Genomic DNA, 20,841 nt, shown 5'->3' on the forward strand with positions numbered 1-20,841 from the left:
CAGGTAAGAATAAGAGTCCCCTTTACTTTAGATGCACTTAAGAATTGTTCTCAGATGTCTACCAATAAAGACTGCCCCTCTGGTAAGAAAAAGATGCTTCACTGTCTGTCATTTAAAGTGGAACTAGCCTCCTGCAAGGACAAAATTTAAGAAAAAAAAAAGAGCAATTTAATTTTACTCTTCAAAAAGAGAACAAACAGTTACACTGTTTAAAGTAGGTGTTTGTTATGACTAGGCAAAAAAAATCTCTTGCACAAACAAAAAGCAGGAAGTGGTAATGATGGTACTGTTTCTTAATCAGATAATAAATAACTTGTTATTTTCCTGAGAAATGTATTGTCTCTTTGGGGCAAATATAAGTCTCCAAAATGCCTCCTTCATGTCATCATCTAAAGATCTAAACTTACGGAAACATGCACATAAACCCAATGCATACAGTTAACTCCTGACTCCTGTCCAAGCCCAAGTAGTTAATGTCAGGATGTAAATTAACTTAGCTTATCCTGAAAGCTTTAATGGCTGTCATGATATCATCTGAACAGCAGGAGTACCAGAAAAACACCCAGAGAAAGAAGAACACAAGACTACATCAAACTTGTAACATCTGAACCAGAGCATCAAAACAAAAAAGGAGAGGAGAAAATAAGGGTTGGATCTAATTAACATATATCACCAGCAATTACAAAAGTATTCATGACCTCATGCTGATTTCGTATAAATTTATTTGTTTTCCTCTCAAAGGACATAATCTTTTGAATCATTTTATATTTGGAAGCAACGGCTTCATGTCACGAAACAATGATAATTGTTTCTATAGAACTTACATGGTTGTTCTGAAGATTCTCCAGTAATGATATGTCACTAAATGTTTTTTCTTCTCCATTCTGTGGGCCTTGCCTAGAAATAACAGAGCAAAAAAGAGATCACTCTTAGTATGATTTTAACAGTTTATATATAAATCATCCAAACATAAATTTTGGGCTATAGCTGCAACAATTAAGGCTTTGATCACATATTGTGAGAAAAAGAATTGAAAAGGTAATTTTCTCACATTTCCAAAGTTTATTTAATTTAAAGAAACCTTGGTTTATATAAATACACTTAAATCCAGCAAAGTGTTTCTGCTGAATAAAAATATATCCACAATGTAAAACTGAGGCTTCTTGTCTTCTGATCTCTAGAATGAGATTATAGAAGGGGCACAAAAAATATATATGCCCAAAGAGATCACAGTTCATCAAGAAATTAGCAGTTTTGGGTAAGTTTCTAAATGTCTGCACAAAAGTTTGGAATCCGAAACAGGTAAACAAATGAGTTCAGATATCAGGGAAGTCTGCATGCAGAGAATTTGCTTTTTATTGCTTATGATCAAAAATGAACAGATGAAATTGAAAGATAAAGAAGACACAACAACTGTGATGAAGTATGGACTTAAAGATGCAAGCAGGAGAGGGTTCTAGAGAAATACGGTCATACAATAACCTCTCCCAAACTGCACAATGTTTTGGCTGTATGTGAGAGCTCAGATATGTAGATACTTCTAGGAAGATTTGTTACTACAGCTGACTACAGCTACAGTCTTAATACTACAGCTAAGTATTAAGACAATCTAGATGACTGAATTTGAGTAAAACAAAAGAGTGCTGAAAAGTGAATTCAGTTGAAGGAATTTTTTTCTTATTTACTATGGATCTTGCTTTGGATTACATAGTCTTACAAAAGAATAAATACATTTGGTGATTTAACTTGAAGAATAGGCCATATCCATCAAAGGCAGTCTAAAGACTCTGTATGAAAACCAAAAGTGAGCTGTTTCAGTCCTGCAGTAACTACCATGGAGAATATAAAATGCAGAACCTCCTCTGTACACCATGCAAGGACTACTTTTCCTAACTTTGTAATTACAGTGAAAAATTTGAAGCATTCCTCTTCACCAGGACTTCTCTTTTGAATGCAAAGCAAATAGATCTTGAAGTGGCAAATATTAACACCTTCAGAAATGTTGTATTTGTTTAGAGTCTAAGCTTTAAGCTTTGTTTGCTTAAAGCTTTCTGATATAAATTTTCCAGATTCTCAGTGCTAAAATACAGAAAAATATTTGCAGGTGTAAGTTTCACTGAAGTGGAAAACAATTCTTTCTAACACAAAAAAAAGATATAAAAGATTTGGGATTTAGTATATTAGTCATGTTAGGGCTAGAAATGTTAGTGGCACAAAGAGATTTTATTAATTGCAATAGATTTGCGCACCAAGAAATTTCAAGTATCATATTTTCTAAGTATTTCTAATATATTCTTTGCCTAGAAGGTTTGGGTTGTTTTGTTTTAAACTTCAGATATCAGTTCAGAACAGTTTCAACAGTTTTAAAGTGTTCCGATATCAGTTTACCATTTCAGATCTGTTCATAGAGATATTTATGTGAAGAAATATTTATTCAAAACCAGTCTTTTCTCATTAATGGTTTATAAGCAAGCATGCTTAATTTCACATAAGCACTGCATTCTTTTAATGAAATATCTTGAATGCAGTTAAGCAAACTTATGCATCTTTAGGAAACATTTTCCTTCTACATCAAATGATATTAAGGTCAGGTAAGATTTTGGGGTATGCATGTCTACTACATTTTATGTGTTGCAGGAGGAATTTTTCTGGCTTTGTTTTTTTTCCTATCTAAACCAAGAATTATTCATTCTAATTTAGTCAAGACTTTTTTTCCTTCAAATGTTTTTAACAAAAGATGATAACACATTCCAATTTTGTGTGACATTGTCTTGTTGTCACTTTCAACAAATAGAATAGTGATAATTTAAAGACTGTAAAAGACATTTCTTCCTCTGATATCTGAGCTTACTTTGAATGGTATTGCAAATATTTAGTGTCAGAAAGTATGATGAAGAGGCACAAGGCTTCATGTAGATGACTGCAGAAAGGAAGCCAGGACTTTTTTTTCCTGAAGTCCCCATTAAGACATTAATGTTAGTCCCAAGTGTATTTGGGTGCTCTAACCTCAGTTCCAGTTAAGAACTGTGTAGTGCTAATATTCTAAAACTATCTGGAGGAAGTAAAATAGCAACAATAACATTACATATTTTTCACTCTCAAATATGGAATTTTTTTTCTAAAGATAGTATTGATTATTACTAACATATTACTGACTACCAGTAGAAAAGTTTGATTAAAGTTACCATTGTACCAGATATATAATAAAAGACAAAACTTTCTCTCCAATAAGTAGCTTTGAATTGCACCAGGACTGTCAGTATAATGACTGCACTATATTTCAGGGACCCACTAAGAGATTCTATTCCAGAGTATGAAACCTAAAGCCATAGAATTTGGATGGCATAACTTTGTGTAAGATGGTCAGTCTGCCTGAATTCAACACTGAATTAACTTCTGAGCAGTAACCTAGCTCACATTTAGCTCCATCTCTAAATATATTGCTCAGTATTTTTAAACCTGAACCTTCAAGAAACAGCAGAAGCTAAATGACTTTTAGAGCTTACCAATCATCTGAAGGAACACTATAATCCTCAGGCTCAGGGCAATGGCTGCACAAGAAGCAAGGGAAAAATAGAACAGGGAGAGGAGAAAGAATCACAAATGCTAAAAAACTGGATCATGTGTTTTAAAAGTAGTTAGTTAATAAAATTATCAAAAACCACTGCTTTGGAACTATTTTGCTATTGCCTAGATTGCAATGATATAGCAATAGCAAAAATATGGTCTTTCTATTGAGACTTCATAAACTATAACAAACCAAGTTTTTGCAAGTCTCCTTCAGGCTTTTTTATGTAACAACATTAAACAGGGTAAATGATGGCGAAAACATGCATACTGAAGTTGCCTTATGGCAGAAAGCCTGTGGTATCTCAACTTTATTTTTGTTCCTCTTTGCAAAAAACAGATGTCGTGACAGAAGTGATCCTGTCTCTTATAAGTAACATTTTATAGTCACAAAAAGCTGACTGAGTTGCAGATATTTTCAGGTGTAAGTTCATTTTAACTACAGTATTAATGCGTAAGTATAGACAGGCAAAGGCAGACAGATGAAGAAACATATAAAAATACCTACCCATATGCAATTCCTGCTACTGTACACTTCTTAAACTGCATGACATTGCATGTCAGGGTACCCGTTTTGTCAGAAAATATGTATTTGACCTAAAAGAATGAAAAAATCCATTATACATCAACATTCAGTGGTTAGTGACATACCTAGTACAATCATGACTATTAACATATGAAATATTTTTACCTGTTCTGCATTTTTCCCAGTTTACAGGAAAAAAGCCAACAACAAAATCAGTACATAAACATGGCAGATACATAGCCTTCATACCCATTTCCAAAGAAATCAATCAACTGAGATGTCAGGAAACCTAAGCTTTCTTCAGTGCACAGTGGTGTAATTAACCATCCTCTACATTAACTCTACATTTTGTTGAAGTGCAAGAAACTTGTGAAGACCAATGAATATTAAACACTGGACAGAAAGCAATATGCTAAGAAAAGTATTTATATGCATTTCTAAACTGATCTTTTTTGACATAGAAATATCTTCTTAAAGCCGAAATGTTAGTAAAAGCACAACAGTTCAGAAATGGCAAATTACAGGAAAAGGAGAAATACATTCCTTTTTACCTATTCTACATCTTCTATTCCCCTGGCATTATAAACTTTTCTGTTCTAAAATCTACTAGGTAGAACATTTTAAAATTCAAAGCTGAAATACATGAACCTGTGATATTAAGTTTTGTTTAAATCTAGTCTTATGCAAAAAGTTAATCTATGAAGAAATTAGGTCATCTATGATGAACCAAAAGTTCTATGAGTCACAGACAAACTTCAATTCATTAAAATTTACTTCTAATTAAAAAAAATATAAAGATTTTAAATTAGGAATTAACTACATTATACCTAGGACTAATAAAGCTATGTATGAGTAAAAATGTTTCTGAGGAACTATGCCTTAGTAAAATCAGCAGTAATAAGGAATCTTTCTGTGTCAGGTTTACGCTGCAAATTGTTTTGTTTGGTTTTTTTTTGTGTGTAGGCACAATGGGAAAGTGGGAATTGCAGCTAAAAAAAGTCAACCTTTTTTCCCAACACCAAAGTTTTGTCTTTCTTAAAACCTGAAGATCTCTTGGGGGAAATCTTCTTTTCATTACATGTGCAACCCCTCAGGTACTTCGAAGAAGAAACCTGCTCTTTTTTAGTAGTCCTTTGGTCTCTGTACAAAAATCAGCTCAAATTAAGAATATTTTGAAAAAATGAAAGTGGTGATCCCAAGAAACCTGACTGGCTCTTGATGGTGAAAGAGAATTTGATGAGAATCCTAAGAAATGAAGACAAAAACTACTGAAGTCAAAAGGAAAGAATGTGTCTCGGAATGTGAATAACAAAGTAGCTGCAGAGATAGATAAAGCAGACAGTGTAAAATGAAACAGAAGGAAAGCCAAGATTCAACAAAGACTCTTCCCCACTAGAGGAGCTAGTACTCCCTCCCCTTCAAAGCCAGGAAAATAACAAAATTTTCTGCACATGCATATTAAACCCAACAGGCAAAGGCTCTGTACTCCATGTAGACCAGCCATAAAACATGTTAACCTTCAAGTAGTTTTTCCAAAAGGCACATATTAGTCCCTAGGACTGCTTTACTATGTGGCTAAATCTGAGTTATTGGTTTTGGAAAACTAGAGACAATTTGTACATGCCCATGCAATAAAGTAAAGAATTTTAGTTATGAGAACTTCTAGGTTAAGAAATGCAAGAACATGCATACTTGTGTTCATTATACAATTCAATTAAATGAGCATGTAATTTATTTCCCACAGCAAGAGCTGCTATCACCAATGTACCAGAAAGTTCAGCATGTTTTTATAGCCAGACTGCAAATACAACTGACTGAAAGAGCGAATACCATGTGTAGTTCTTCTAGAAGCACACCCTCTGCCCCAGGCACACTTGTACTAAGTCATACTTCCTAATTATGAACAACATATAACAAGTGAAAAGTCAAACTGATTTTACAATATTAAAAGAGAACTCCAAAGCACAAAGAATTAAGCTCAAATTTCCAGGGTTTAATTCAGGCCCCATTCCATTCATGGCTTCCAGTCTTTAGTGGCAAGAAAAGAGGACATGTATAGAACTGATTCAACCCTAAGATACTTGCTGCCACTTCTGAGGAATGCAGAGAATGTGAAAAAAAAACCACATACTGAAGACACACATTATCATAAATTTATATACTGAGGCTAAATTTTATGCCACTGCTCAACCTTAATGCTCAAAATTCCTTTGATTTTGTAACTTTATTGATGCAGTTCAATCTTCTGTGATTACCACATGCACATTGATACAGAGATTGTTCATGTAATACTGGTTTTAATTCATTGATACTGCAAAGTATTTTTAAAAGTATCTGACAAAACAAAGAGAATAGAAATAAGCAAATACTTATGCAAGAGTACATTTTTAAAAAATAAATCCTCACATGAATAATTTCAATACAGAGTTAGAATCAGTAATTCTTTTATCTACCTGTCCAAGTTCTTCATTGAGATTGGAAGTACGAGCCATTGCAGCAGTGTCCGTAGGTTCATAGTGCATGTCTATGTCCTGGAGATAAGAAAAAGTACATGCATTTAAAAATCACTCTTCCAGAACTTCTCACAAAAAGTCTAGCACATAAATAAAACAGTTAAGTGTAGAAGAAAAGACCACACATGAATAGGCCTACCTAAGATTATTTCAATATGGGAAGCCACAGACACTATCAGATCACTTCCAAGAGTCCCCAGCAGAAGTAAGATTTTCTCATGGGTGATTTTGCTCAGATTATTTCTAGTGAACAGTATATTGAAAAACTGTTGACCCTCACATTTAAAATGACATCAGCAACAAGCAGAAGTGACTCTTAGGGAGAAGTGAGTCTGACTTATTTCTATTGTATGCACAACCAGTCATTTCTAAATAGCAAGATAAATATATCTTGAGATAAAAACATGAAGATAAATTTGAGAGTACACAATAAATGTAAGATACGATTCATCTGGTGTGAGTTCTCTTTCTCTTACTTGTTAAATAAACATCAGAATTTGTTTTTAAATACAGTAAAAGATTAAAACATTGTCAAACATGGTAATGTAGTGCAACAGATTGCAGATGACCAACTTCTCCATGCAAATATAATCTACACAAAGAGAGAAATAGTTCTTAAGATGAATGTCCAGAGTCCCAGACTGGGATAAATTAAAGGCAACTAATCCCTCATAATGAGAAACTGGGGCAGGAAGAGAACTTAAAACTGCTTTTCTGATTTCTTGCATAAACAGCGGCAATCTACACATTCAAGATGGGTCTTAGTTGAATATTTATTTTAAAATACAGAAAATTACAGAAGAATTTCACTGCATCCTCCAATTTGTGAACAGTTTGTTTTACAGCACAAAAAAAAACCTCAAGAAATTGAAACCAGCTGACTGCTCACAAAAGTATTTAACTTTTAAAATAAAGCATATGATTCACCTGCTACTTCACATGCATTCTTATCTATATCTCCATAACATACCTCACACATACAAATCTATTTCACACATTTGATCAAGGAATCAGATTAAAGTGTTCAGAATGCTATGATAAATTTACATTTGGAAAAAAAGGAAAAATTGAAGGCATGTTTACATGGCTTTAAGGAAAACAGCTCACTCCCACTTGAAGTAAACCCTTCATTTTCCCCACTAATTCATAAGGAAAAAAAGAAAAGAAAGGATTTCAAAATTATTTTTATACATTTCATAAGGGATAATACTAGCAGACACTGCCTTTGCACAATGAACCCCACTCCATTAAACTGGGGTTGTGCTCAGAAAAAAAAGAGAAAAAAAAAAAAAACAACAAAATGCCAGAGCAAAATGCCAAAGTCTGGAAAGAAACTGGACAAAACATGAAACTGGACAAAACTCCCCAGTATTGCAAAACACATTCTTCTGATCCTTCTGAATGAAACTGATACCTGAATACCAATAATGAGAAAGTAAAAAGCAGAAAAACACTCTCAAGAGACTGAAATGTTATATAGCTCAGGGCTTAAACATTGATGTGAAAAGCTGCACCACCAAAGCCCACCTTGAAATGGCCCCCTGAATGAAACCTTGGGCTGTGAGTTAAGCCCCACAGGAGAATCTGAGATAAGATAAAAGGACACTTTTGTTCAATCATCTCAGGTCTGTCAAAAAACAGATAAGGCTGGGAGAGCATCCACAGGAGGGCCAAGCCCAGCAGCTGTCCTGAAAATCATCCCTCCCTAGTTTTGGGCTGGGGGAAGCCACAGCTCCCAATCTTATCTCCTGCTGCCAAGTTTGCACAGACTCCTTCCCCACCAAGGGAGGAGGAGGAGGAGGAGGAGGAGGGCCTTGGGTGTCCGGTGCAGCCTCTGGTCAGAGGTAGTGAACACCCATCCTGTGTCCCACAAACTGGCTCAGCTGTAAAACAACCCCCTCCACCCCAGGAAAGCCACATCCACAGGACATTCATGGGCAACCCAGGGGGTGTCACAATCATCAAAGACCCCCAAAGTGCTCCCCAGACTCATTCCTGAGGCCTTGCCTCAGAGCACTGCACGTGATGCAAAATGATGCAACCGATCCAGAATCTTGCCAGAGACAGCGTCAAACTTGCCCTGGACATTTCCACATGGCCCAAACCAGGCTGGTTAATAAAATATTGAATTCTGTGCCTTTCAGAGGGGAACCCTCACCACCAAGAAGACCAGATGGAGAGGATCAATGACACGTGGTTGGGACCCACAGAGGGGTGATATATTTCTATTTAATCTCTCTCACTCTTCCTGTCCCCCCACCCCCTTTTTCTATTTCCTTCTTTCTAATTTACTGTTAAATAAAATTTATCCATTTTTTTGGTATCAACATTTAAACTTTAACAGCATTAAGCCTTAACCATTTTTTGGGGAATACTTGAACGTTAAGTTTCTATCTGCAATCCACAGAAGGCTCACTTTGCTCCTCTACGATTAGTGAGTGGATCACAACAAATATCTTCCAAAAATCAATCTGGTGCAGCTATAAGAAACACTAAATGAAATAATTTATTATTATCTCCTCAGAGTCCACTAATAATAAATAAACAGCATTTAGAAAAAGTCTGAAAAAAATGTATACATAGACAAGCAATCCATCATTTCACTTACTTGTGAACCAGTTGATTTTAGAAATCAATATTATAAAAATAATATTTACCCAATTTATGAAATATGCCTGGATAAATTTAACGACTTCAAGTGTAACCAACAAGCTGATTGGAATAAGATTATTGAAGAGAATGATAAAAGTCAAGAAATTCAATCCAAAGTTGCTTGCTCCACCATCTGCCAAAAAACAAAGTAATCAAATAAATATTTGAGACTGTAGTTAGAAGTATATATATGGATTGTATTCAAAATATTGCATTAACAGCTTATTTTTATTAAAGTGTCTAAGAAGAAGCTTTGTAATTAATTACAGTATCACTTGCCTATGGATAAGACCTTCCTCAGAGTTAAGGATCTCAGTTATAATAGCGGAGTTCAATTTCAGCAATCTTTGCAATCATCTCCAATTTGTGAAGAGCAAATTTACCAGCCATTCCCTCCTTTTCTACATTTTAAGATCAGAAACTGGGAATATCTATATAAGCAACCAAGTTCTAAACTCAAAATATTATAGTTTAATATTTTGAAAGGGGAAATATACAGTGGAAAGAGTTTCTTCTCCATCCATCTTCACACAATCATATAGTCTCCCTCAACAGAGCAAAATGCTTTGAAAGAGGTAAATTCATACCCAATGGAAGGAAGATATGAAATTAGAGAGTTTAATGAAAGTTCTAAACAACTGGAAATGTGAATATTAACATTTAAAACAAGTAGTTTTACACTCCTTTTTCCTTTAAAGTTTTAAGTTTTTCTTTTAAAAGTAACTCTGGCAGTAGCACCTCAGAGAGGATGAGAATGGGAAAGTCTGCTGTGCAGTACAGCCAAAGGGTAAATGATGGAGCCTGCCTAGCTGTATTTAAGGTATCTCAAAGAAAATCAGCCTCAGATATGTTTCCACTGTCTGTCCAATGTAGATTTGGTTGTTACTATAAGATCCAGGAAAGAGGTTTTTGGAGACTTTCATTAATATCAATTCCAGCACCAAATGATGTACTTGCCTAAAAGATCAGGGAACTAAAAAATTAAATAACTAAGGGGAAAGGGAGTTAGAATGCATTTACATATAAATTATAATGCTTCTTACATACCTGGTATCAGCACAACTATATGCTGAATACAGCTTTAAAGGACATACCTTATAAAACCCAACACAATTTCATTTAATCATGGGACATACATCAGAAAAGAAACTGACATGAATACTCTGTTTAGAACACACAAACCAAAATATCAATGGCCACTATTTCATATTTCGTTTTTCAGGAATAACAACTTATGAACTGCTTCACTACTTTGCCAACAACATATAACCCACCATATTCTTAACTTTTATATTTTCCAGAAAAGAAAAAAAAAATGCACAGATGAAGTGCATCTAATGCCCTTCTTTGATATTACCTAAAATTGTCAATATTCTATGAACTAGTTCACTTTTTCTTACCTCACTAGGAAAACATGAAAGTTAAGTTTCTTAATTAATAAATAATGAAGTTTCTTTCTCAGCATTGAAAAGAAGGGAAGCAAAGTTCATCATAAATGCAGAGACAGAAACTTTAGGAGTGCCTTCAAATCAGAACTTCAAGATTTTCCTTTAAGAACTTACCAAAACCCCCAAAAACCCCTCTTTGTTGACTACATTCAGAAGCCTTGTACTCAGGAGCTTTGTTTTAGTTCTGGTTCTGCCTAATTAAAAAGGACCCTAAGAAATTCTGAAAACATGAATAATTGACTGCAAAGTATATTCATGAAAACTTCTTTTAAATCCTGTTTCCTCACAGAGGGTCAGACTGTCAGTATGTTGCATGCTGCTGTGAAGGCCTGTGCAACATCGCACTGCCCTACATCCACCTTACCCACAGCTGCCCAGTATAATATGTTAACAGAGACCTGTGGTGTCTCTTTTATCTTCTTTAGGAGGAGTCTATTAAGTTCTGATATTGATTAGTTAAAGCCCTGTAAAAATGATAAAGCCACAGCATCAGTTCCTAAGACAAAAATTCAGAAAAGTCACTGCAATCTATTACTAACAGCTCAAAGAGGTTTCAGACTGACGTCTAGGAAGCTGACTGTTTATGCCAGTGGAATGCTGATGCAGACCTTGCTGAGCTGCAGAGATGGAATGCCTGAAAAAAGTAGAGACAAACAAATCATCTCACCCTTCCTGAATTTAGCAAGAGCTCTGATGGCACAGCAAGGCAAATTTTATACTTGCTGTAATATACCCAGCCTAACGACTTTGGTCAACAAAGAAAGAAGAGAGATTGACCAAAAAAACACACTGTGCAAGGGAAGATAACTATCCTCCTTTCCAAATATGAAAGGCAACCAAATACTAAAATATTAATAAAATGTTTTGGATCTTACAATTTAGATCAAGGTACCAGTCTCTTCCAGTATGCCTTCGGTTCCATATAGCTGAACCAATAGAGCAGATCAAAGACATGGCAATAAGGATGCAGAACAAAATCAAAATCTGAATATTCGTAATTCGTTCCACATTAGACATTTTAAGAGGTGGACTTGTTGAATTCTGCAAAAGACAAGATCCAATAGTGGTTATTAAATATTAGATGAGGTAACATGGTTCTTACTTTTCAAATTATGTGTTACTGTATAATTTTCTAAATATTCTCCCAAATACATCATCACTAAAACTGCCCTCTTTTAACTTAAAAAAACCCAAAACCCAGCAGCTTATACATCTATGAATTGGAGCTTTAGAATTGTGACACAAGAAGTTTAAACAATCACACAGAACACTGGTAATGCCAATAGTTAAAAGCAAACATTAAAAATGAATGTGAATACACCTTGTCAGTGCAATAGAAGACAGCTGCTAATACAGACACACTTTTTCAAGTAACTATTTTACAAATTAGAAAAGCAATAAATAATGCATGAATGACCAATCTGAAATTATTTTTTCTCAACAAGTGCATCTCAATTCTGATACTTCAAAACACATTAGGCAAAGTAATTTCAGTCTCTTCCCTCCTCATTTTGTTTTCTGACAAGAATGATAATCTTTGTAGTGGAAAGAAAGCCCCACAACAGGACAGTTTTAGGAGCCGTCAAAAATAAAAATGACAAACTATGATAACAGAACTTGTTAATAAAGAGTTTTCAAAGCACAATTTACAAGATAAAAGCAATGAATAAGCTTTTATCATAGTGGAAAAACTACTTTGGGACTAAGTGACTAAAATAAAAAGAAATTGCTTTATTTTTATTGTTTTTAATTGATATGAAAGATGCTCTATTACTGACATTTTAGTACTGTATTGAACCAAGTCTTGTTTCTGTACCATGGAATGGTAAATTAAGGTAATAAAACAGGCTGGACAAAATCCAAGGGACAAACCTGCATAAGTTTTGTGTCATGTCCAGTATAGACAACTATCCCGTGAACCCACTGAGTATTTCTCAACTGAGCTCCTCGTAGAAGAATCTGATCAGATCCCAATGGAACAGTACTAGAAGTAAGAAGTTGTAAATTTTAACACTAAACCAGTCAATGTCAATGATTAAACATAATCAACATTTGCTAAAACTAATTTATCAAAATTCACATGATTATTGTAAATAGGTTAGGAACCTAATTTTAACATTAAATTTTTTGGGAGTTTTGACAGAGAAAACTTGAGAGATAAAAAACCAGGCCAAAAATCTAAGGTTTCAAAAATATTACTTACCATTTAATTTTTATTATGGACTACTAATTTTGATATGGTACTACTAACCAAGCATACTGAAAGCAAAAATATCTAATTCACCTGTGATTTATAATTATCAATTTTTCTCCTAAATTATCTCTTACAAAATTGAATTTCAAAGCAATTTTCAAATGAAATAATTTTGTGAACTCTTTGCCTACTTTTCTAATGAAATAACAATCCTTTACGAACAGTCATTTAACATTCACAATAATATTGCACACGCCTTCTTTAAACTGCAAAATCAGGTATATTTTGTTCTGTGATTCTTTTAAAACTATGTATAGTTAAGGAGCAACACACCCTCAAAAGACATAGGAAGCATTTAATTGTCTTAAATTAAGACAGTGTCTTTATACATATAATTAGTTAAAGCCCTGTAAAAATGTCAAGTTTTTCTTAAAATACAAAAATTTTAGATAATTATTACTCTTTTCCATGGATAAATATGCCATGATTTGGTACTTTTCTTTCTATAAATACCAGCTGGCAGTTCACACCTGTCAAAAGTGCTCTAGTGTTTGGAATTCTTACCTAAACTACTATCTCTACTTGTTTGAAAGCAATGCATTATTAAGATCCCAAATTAACTGCTTAAGGACAGCAGCTGTATCTCTGATATACAAAATATAAAGCATCTGAAAAACTCATTATATTAGTAACATTTTGGGTAGCTCAAAGAGTATAGTCAGGGTATGGAAAGCCCAGATCTGTCAGGTGTCATGTGACAAATACTCAACATTGTGATCACACTCCGCTCTAATAAAGTGATGGTTTGACAGACATCTCAAGTGTCTTATTTCCCAGCCTCAGCCTTCTTCAAACTGATTCAACGCATCTCATTTCTCCTGCATTTTACGTAACTACTGACTGTCACCAACGTGCCTGGGTTGTATTCAGTAAAGGATGTTCTCAATGGGGGAAGCTGCTTTTAGAATGCTTTCCTGGCAGAAGGTATATTGAGAGCTAGTAATTTCTGAGACACATGTGAAACTTACAAAACAAAATGTTTTTGTTAACAAGTATACTTCATTCTTTTCCAAAATTTTAAGCATGTATTCAGGAAAACATATACTTTAGGCCTGGATAACCAGAATTTGACCTTGTTTTGCACAATCACCAAGCCACTGTCTAGTCATAGGTTCATATAAACCAGGCTACAGAACTTTTCTCCTTTCTCTAGCTAATTGTCTTCATGGACTAAAACCAAGCTGACATGCTTCTGTATACTCATAAGAAAGAGCTGCACACTTTGGTGATAAGGGCTAGTTCACTCAAAGGCTGAGGATAGCCAGAAAACTTTTACCTCTTTTAGTTCACAGATTTAGCCAAAAGGCAAAATACCTGTAATGGTGTTCTGTCTCTTGGAATACTGGATATACAAAAGAAAAAAAAGAAAAAAGAAAACCTTTTTTTTTTTTTTTGAGCTCCTCTCCCATGAAGGGCAAAAGAAAAGACTGTAAAGGTCAACAAGATAAAACATTTATAGCACTCCAGTGACTTATGTTAGGTGAAAGAAGAGGGAGACACATTTTCAGTATCCTCTACCTCTATTATTTTTGCAAATATGTTAAGATGTTAATGAATAAACTGTAAATCACAACTGCTGGACCTACATAATGTGGTAGTAAGGTTTAAAGATCTGGACAAATAAATATTTTTTGCACTCCCTCTTTAACGGGCAGAAAAAGAACAGATCCCTGATTTTTCAGGTTGAAGTAAGGCCATGATCCAAAAAGAGTTACTTACCTGTAATTCTTTCTCACTGAAGGTAAATATTATATTAAAGCCACACTTTTGGAACTATCCTACTGCACAGGAACTATAGGCAAAATAGTCCAAAATATAATTTCACAAATGAAAAACTTCTTGACCAGCAGATGGCAGCCTCTTACACATGCTTGAGGCATAACAGCCATCAGTGCATACAAAAGTTATTTTTAAATCAAATTTTAAAAATTAAATTATTTGACTAAAAAGGAAAGTATGTTTTTCCTCCTAGCCAGTGAGGAAGAATGAGTGTGTGGACCTGCTGTAACTATTACCTTCAGAGAAGAATTACAGATAAATGTTTTTCTAGTCTTAATGACAAGTATAGTGAAATTATAATAGATCCACACTCTTGCAACTGAAAAATCCCTGATTGCATCTGTAAGAAACCAGTAAATAAAAAATGGAATATGAAGTGGAAAAAAAAGAGTTATTTAGTAATTAGTACTGTATATATCAGTCTAAATCCACAAACATGGACAATATTGGATATGGAGAAATAAATACCTACGAAATAAATAAGAAAGACTGTAAATCTTTGGGAATGAAGGATCCAGCTATTTTGGATCTAGCAATAAATCTTCTGTGAATTCATAGAGGACCCTGACTATCAGTATTTGGTATTTCAGTATTTTAAGAATTTTTTAAGCAGTTGTACAAGTATGTGTGTTGTAAGTGCATATTTTCTATTTTTAAAGGAACATACTTTCAGTAAACTAAGGTATTAAACATTCTTCAGCTACCAGATTAGAAGAATTTGAGGTATATAGCAATGGACTCTGTTCCACTCCACATTTCGACAAACAGAAGAAAAGAACAATTAAATAAATAAAAAAGACAAGAAATTATTTCTATTCAGCTTCTGTAACAAATGACATGCCTAAGAAGTGAGTTACTAGGTATATATTCCAGAACTGTCAGAATTTGATTAGTAGTCTCTCCTATTATTAATACTTAATGCTTTCTGAAGGACAACTAGTTAAACACCTCAAGTTGTAGACATTAGAAGTAAGGTTTTATGCTTCTAGTTTTTCAAAAGAGTAAAGTATAGCAGACAATACCTAAAAGATTTACTATTCATATTTTTATTTCAGTAGTTTAACACATAGCTGTCTACTGTATACACTGAATCTCCCAAGGTCTTCTTCCTGGTATTCACATACCCATGCCCATCCAGTCTGATGTTTCCAACAAAGTCATAGAGATGTCGGTTTGGGCTCTCACACTCAATTCTGCCAGAGAGTTGCATCAAACTTTCTGTGTCCTTGATGTCTGATGTTAGTGGCAAACCCTGTAAACAAAATTAATTTGTCATGACATTAAAAAACACTACCCAATAACAAATTTACATATAAACCTAACAGCAAGACCAGAAAACAATCATCCCTATGGGAGCAAAATGGACCAGCTACACTTTGCCATTGCAGTTGGGTGCTACAGTGAAAAAGTCACCTTGGCATCTGAAAATACCATGACCAAGACAGGGTCATAATCCATCACAGGGCTCAGCAAGAATGTCCCTGCAGAGTGACAGCACACTCAGTCAAAATGTGCTATTCCCTACCTGTCCCTGAAGGACAATACTGGCCCCATCAGCTGCTTTCTGCAGGGCTTCTGCCCCATCATCTGTTCTCTAGAAACAAAGCCAATACCCAAACCACTTATGTTTCTACCTATTCTCCCAAAGAAAAACCCTAAAACAAAGCACAAAGAATGACTTAGGAGTAACCACTCACTCCTCCACTCTTATGATGCCAGTAATCTATAGCTTTTTATTCAAACCACTAAAACTTCAGTCTTCTAGAACATCCATCAATGTAATAAAATGCTTTTATAAGCATTAATAGACAAAAATAATATTAGCAGCATTCCCAAAAATGAAATTCCTACCTGTCGAATTTTTAAGTTTGTCTCACCATCTAAGTTAGATGTTTCAATGTAGCACATGGCTTGTGGTTCACTATTAAGAGAAAAAAAGTCCTGAATTCAAAATTATAACGGCAGAATCCACAAACTTCCTGTAATCTTGTAATACTTATTTATGCAAACAGGTTTGTCTTATCAAATCTTCAAAACCAGAATAATTTACAGCCAAATCTATAAAAACTAAGAGTACTTTACATTTTCAGAGAAGTTTGCCAAAGCCCATTTTCTTAAAGGAAACATTGATAAAATCACTGTACACAGCCAAATTGTTCTATCTTTACACATGAGATTATAACATAGGCACAGTGCAGTGCATTTGTAGTGCTTACTAGAGCAGGTAGCAGGAGTTTAAGACAGAAACAAGATAGTTTTGATTCTGAAAAGGATTAAATAAGTCATAAAAGCCCTGTAACACTTAAAAGAAAAAAGGTTTACTCTCTACATCACTTTAATGCTTCTAGTGTTTTCCTTCATTCCAGCAGGAAATTGGAGCATCAATTTTTAAAATTTTATTAATGGAAAAGTGGCTACAGATAAGTGACATAAATTATTTGCAGGATTATGTTAAGTAGGTTATTTTAACACAATTTGGTGAAGTACAAGCATTAAAATGTGAAAAATTATAATAAGATACATTCAGGCAACTGTTTTATTCTTGGTGAACTTCTCTAAAAATATAAACAACTTTTATTTAGCCTGCTTGGATGGAACCACCTGTGAAAGACATTTTCAAAATTCTTATATTTCTATTAGTCAACAATAAAAACCAAACAGTATTTTTGTAATGCACTTTTAAAACAAACTAAGGCAGCAAAGACATTTCAAGTGAGACACATGCTTAATTGCACGGACTGTAGCAGATTACAGTGACCTCCAAAGTAAGTTACTGTTAGATCAAGGCAGGCCCATTGATTGGTTAGGGAAAAAACAAAGTGTGGTAAGAGTGCACACAATAGCATAAAGCTGACATGTCTAAGAAACATGCAGTTTGTCACAATACACAAGAACAATGCTGCTTTTGCCACCACATGCAGCAGAGATTGTGCAACATCCAAGTTTGTGCAGAGGGTCCTCTACCAGTCGTACCAATGTTAAACTATACTCTTTGCTGAAAACAGCAAGTTGGTAGCAACATGTATATTCCTCTTAAACATATATTTAACCTGGTGTTTAACTGTGTTTATTCAATGACAACTTGTTTGATAAAATTTCATGGGGGTGGTGTAAAAACCAAGAGGAGTGAAACAATTTTAACTTCTTGAAGTGTTATTGCGCATTTTCACTTTAATGATCTATATTTGATAAAAGAACACTTTCTAATTTTGTAAGTATGTAGATTTTGTTGGGGAAAGGTGAATAGCAAAGCAAAGATTATCAACATGGCAGTGCTATTTATATTTGGTATATGAGGACCCACATACACATATCCTGTGCAACTACTTTATTCTAACCTTGATGACAGACTGATGAGATCAGCTGGGAGATGTTCCCCATTGGTCACTTTCACTACTTCCCCTACTGCCACCTACACATCCCAGTTTAAAATGATTAGAACAGAAAAATAAGTGACAGGGAAAAAAAAAACAACAACAAAACAAAACAAATGAACAAAGACAAAAAGACAGAGTTTGAAATTATTATTCAAACAATACATGTTAATTAAAATGTCTGATGACAATTTTTTCAAAATCTATTTTAATCAGGTCAGAAAGAAAAGAGCTAGAACACTTTCCTTTTTACTCAAGTGGTTTATTTTACTGTAAGGCACAAACTTTAAGCTGCAGAACACACTGACATAGTATGTAAACATAAAGAAGTGTTATGCTTATTTCTCAACTCACCAAGTTTCCAGCCACCCCATAGATCAGTTAAGAAAATAAAAGCCACAACAACCAATTTTTCAACAGCTTTTCTGAAGAGCCAGGTAACAAGTACGTTTTCTATGTAGACATGCTGAAAATTATTTTGCATTTTTTTCCAGTTTTGCAAATTTCAGTGTACACTGAACTAGCAAGAACCATACAGATTTAAATCTCAGAGGTTTATGTCCTTCACTATACGAGATTACAGTTTCCTAAAATAATTAAGATCCTCTTTTTCTCCAGAAACTGCTATTGATGGTAAAAAAAAAATCCAGTATTATTAGTTTGAATTAAAACCAGGCCCACTGACTCACATTGCTTTTGGAACCTAAAATGTAGCTGGGCATCAATAAAGACCTGAAAGCAAAATTGATGAGAGTCTTCCAGAAGAAACATGGCCACATGGAGATGAGAGATGGAGGAGAGCACGTGACAGTAGGCAGGCAGAATTAGAGGTCTTTTAGTAGTACAGGGCTCTCTCCTGGAGGCAAGACTGGAACAGGATCCTAGTAATTTAACCAGGGAAGATGTTTTAGCTGGAAGAAATGTCTGAACTGGGCCTAGAAAAGCAATTGTGATTCAAAGAGTCCCCACTGCAAACTGGATCCTAGACAAAAAGCTGACAGGAAAATTCAATGTGAGTAATAGCTGGACACACATAGTTGGTCACACACAGTGTGTTCTAATAAGGGCACTAAAGAGGGGTTAAGCAAAGTGGAAACAGTCCTGACCAAGTCCAGTAGCAGCTTACTATTATTTTCATTGTCAGCTTGTGATACAAGTTTCCTTTAGGGGTACAAGGATTGCAAAGTAGGCTTTTCAGGCAGTTGGTATTTTCCTGTGTGTAAACCACAACTGTGATGCAATGTCCTCCAAATCTGAAAGGGCAAAACTGTGAAGACATCTCAGAATAGACTGAAATGTAGGGCCTTACTCAGGAAGATTATGAAGAAGTTGCTCTGAGAGGATGTAATCTCTTCCACCTGCAAGACACTATGGTTAGCATGACAGAAGCTATTATCAGGCCAATAGAAAAAGTGTCCTTGCTGCTTGGTGTATTGCTTGCAAAGTTCTTGCTGGAGAAGCAAAGATCTTGGTGGACAATTTGTAAATGCTTCTCAATGTACTGAAGTAAAAGGTTTACAAAGGACGCTCAACACAAGCTAAGTTAGGAATAACACTTGCACTGAAGACAGACTGAGGGAAATTTACAGTATTTTCTGGAAACTACAGTTGATAATAATTTATTAGACGTGTTTTAGAAATAGCTGCACTTAATTTTGAGATATAATGGAAGACAGAGAAACAATGTACTACTCTAAATCCCAGTCTGTCAACAGAAATGCATAAAATCCTAACTTTATTAATTGTAGGCATGAGTATATTAATTAACTTCAGTGGGGTCATAGAGGGTTTATACCTAAATCATTGTCATACACATAACACTTCTGCTTGTGCCAGAAAAGAAAAATTACAATACATTCACATTTAGGTAAAATCCATTAAAAAGGATTCTTAGAATATGTTGTCTGTTGACCTGATCAAATAGATGTTGAAAAATGTGCATCTCCCACTTAAGATGTGGAATTCTTAAATAAAACTGTCCAAGGAAATGATGATAAACAATCTCTGATTGTCCATGTAAAAAGGGTCACAGCACGACATGCTAAAAATTGTCTTGCTTCCAACTGATGAAATTATTCATAATATATATATTAGATAATAAAGTGAGTGTTCAGACAGTACTAATTTGATGATTCACCTCTCATGTTCACTTTTTTCCCTGATTCAATTATCAAACTGGAGACTATATAATTTAGAAACCATTTCTGTTCCCTGCAATACATCAATTTCGATTTACTTATGGGATGAAATTTGTTGGGTACATATCAAAAAGCCAACATGGCTAAATATGGCAGTTGAGGTCCAATTTTTTGATAGAGAACCAGACTTTTTTGTAATATATCCAACAATAGAATTAACATACTACATTTTTCTTAGGAGTAAATTGAATTCCAGTGTAATTTGAAAACTGCAAATGTCACAGTTAAAAAAAAATCATTGCTTTAAACGATAAATGACCAAATGAACACAAAACTACACTTCAGAACAGCAGCACTTTTGTTTATTCTTTATTTCCTTGGAGCAATCACAAATAAATAAATAAATGCAGGGTAGAGAAACCAGCCTCTACACTATAAGTATCAGTGGGCATCTCTACCTTGATGAGAGCAGTACAGTGTCAGCAGGTATATACTCTTTGCCTTTTATTATAACTATATCTCCAACATCTACCTGAAAGAAAACTGGGAATTGGTTAATGGCCTCAAACAAATTGTATTATACCCTCGTT

General features: G+C 34.5%; 1 protein-coding gene across 1 annotated transcript in view; it reads right to left on the minus strand.

The window, feature by feature from the left end:
- The window catches only part of ATP8A1 (ATPase phospholipid transporting 8A1), a gene marked incomplete at its 5' end in the record, with an annotated part of 99,320 nt that overhangs the window by 59,680 nt on the left and 18,799 nt on the right, over positions 1 to 20,841 (minus strand). The window contains 9 exons of the mRNA XM_084203998.1: positions 825 to 897; positions 4,076 to 4,164; positions 6,547 to 6,624; positions 9,264 to 9,391; positions 11,582 to 11,747; positions 12,579 to 12,690; positions 15,864 to 15,991; positions 16,591 to 16,660; positions 18,078 to 18,151. Of these exons, the coding sequence (XP_084060124.1) occupies positions 825 to 897; positions 4,076 to 4,164; positions 6,547 to 6,624; positions 9,264 to 9,391; positions 11,582 to 11,747; positions 12,579 to 12,690; positions 15,864 to 15,991; positions 16,591 to 16,660; positions 18,078 to 18,151 (918 nt within the window). The remainder of the gene's footprint in view (positions 1 to 824; positions 898 to 4,075; positions 4,165 to 6,546; positions 6,625 to 9,263; positions 9,392 to 11,581; positions 11,748 to 12,578; positions 12,691 to 15,863; positions 15,992 to 16,590; positions 16,661 to 18,077; positions 18,152 to 20,841) is intronic.

This window comes from Fringilla coelebs (genome assembly GCF_963513975.1).
Source record: "Fringilla coelebs genome assembly, chromosome: 4".
Taxonomy (NCBI): Eukaryota; Metazoa; Chordata; class Aves; order Passeriformes; family Fringillidae; genus Fringilla; species Fringilla coelebs.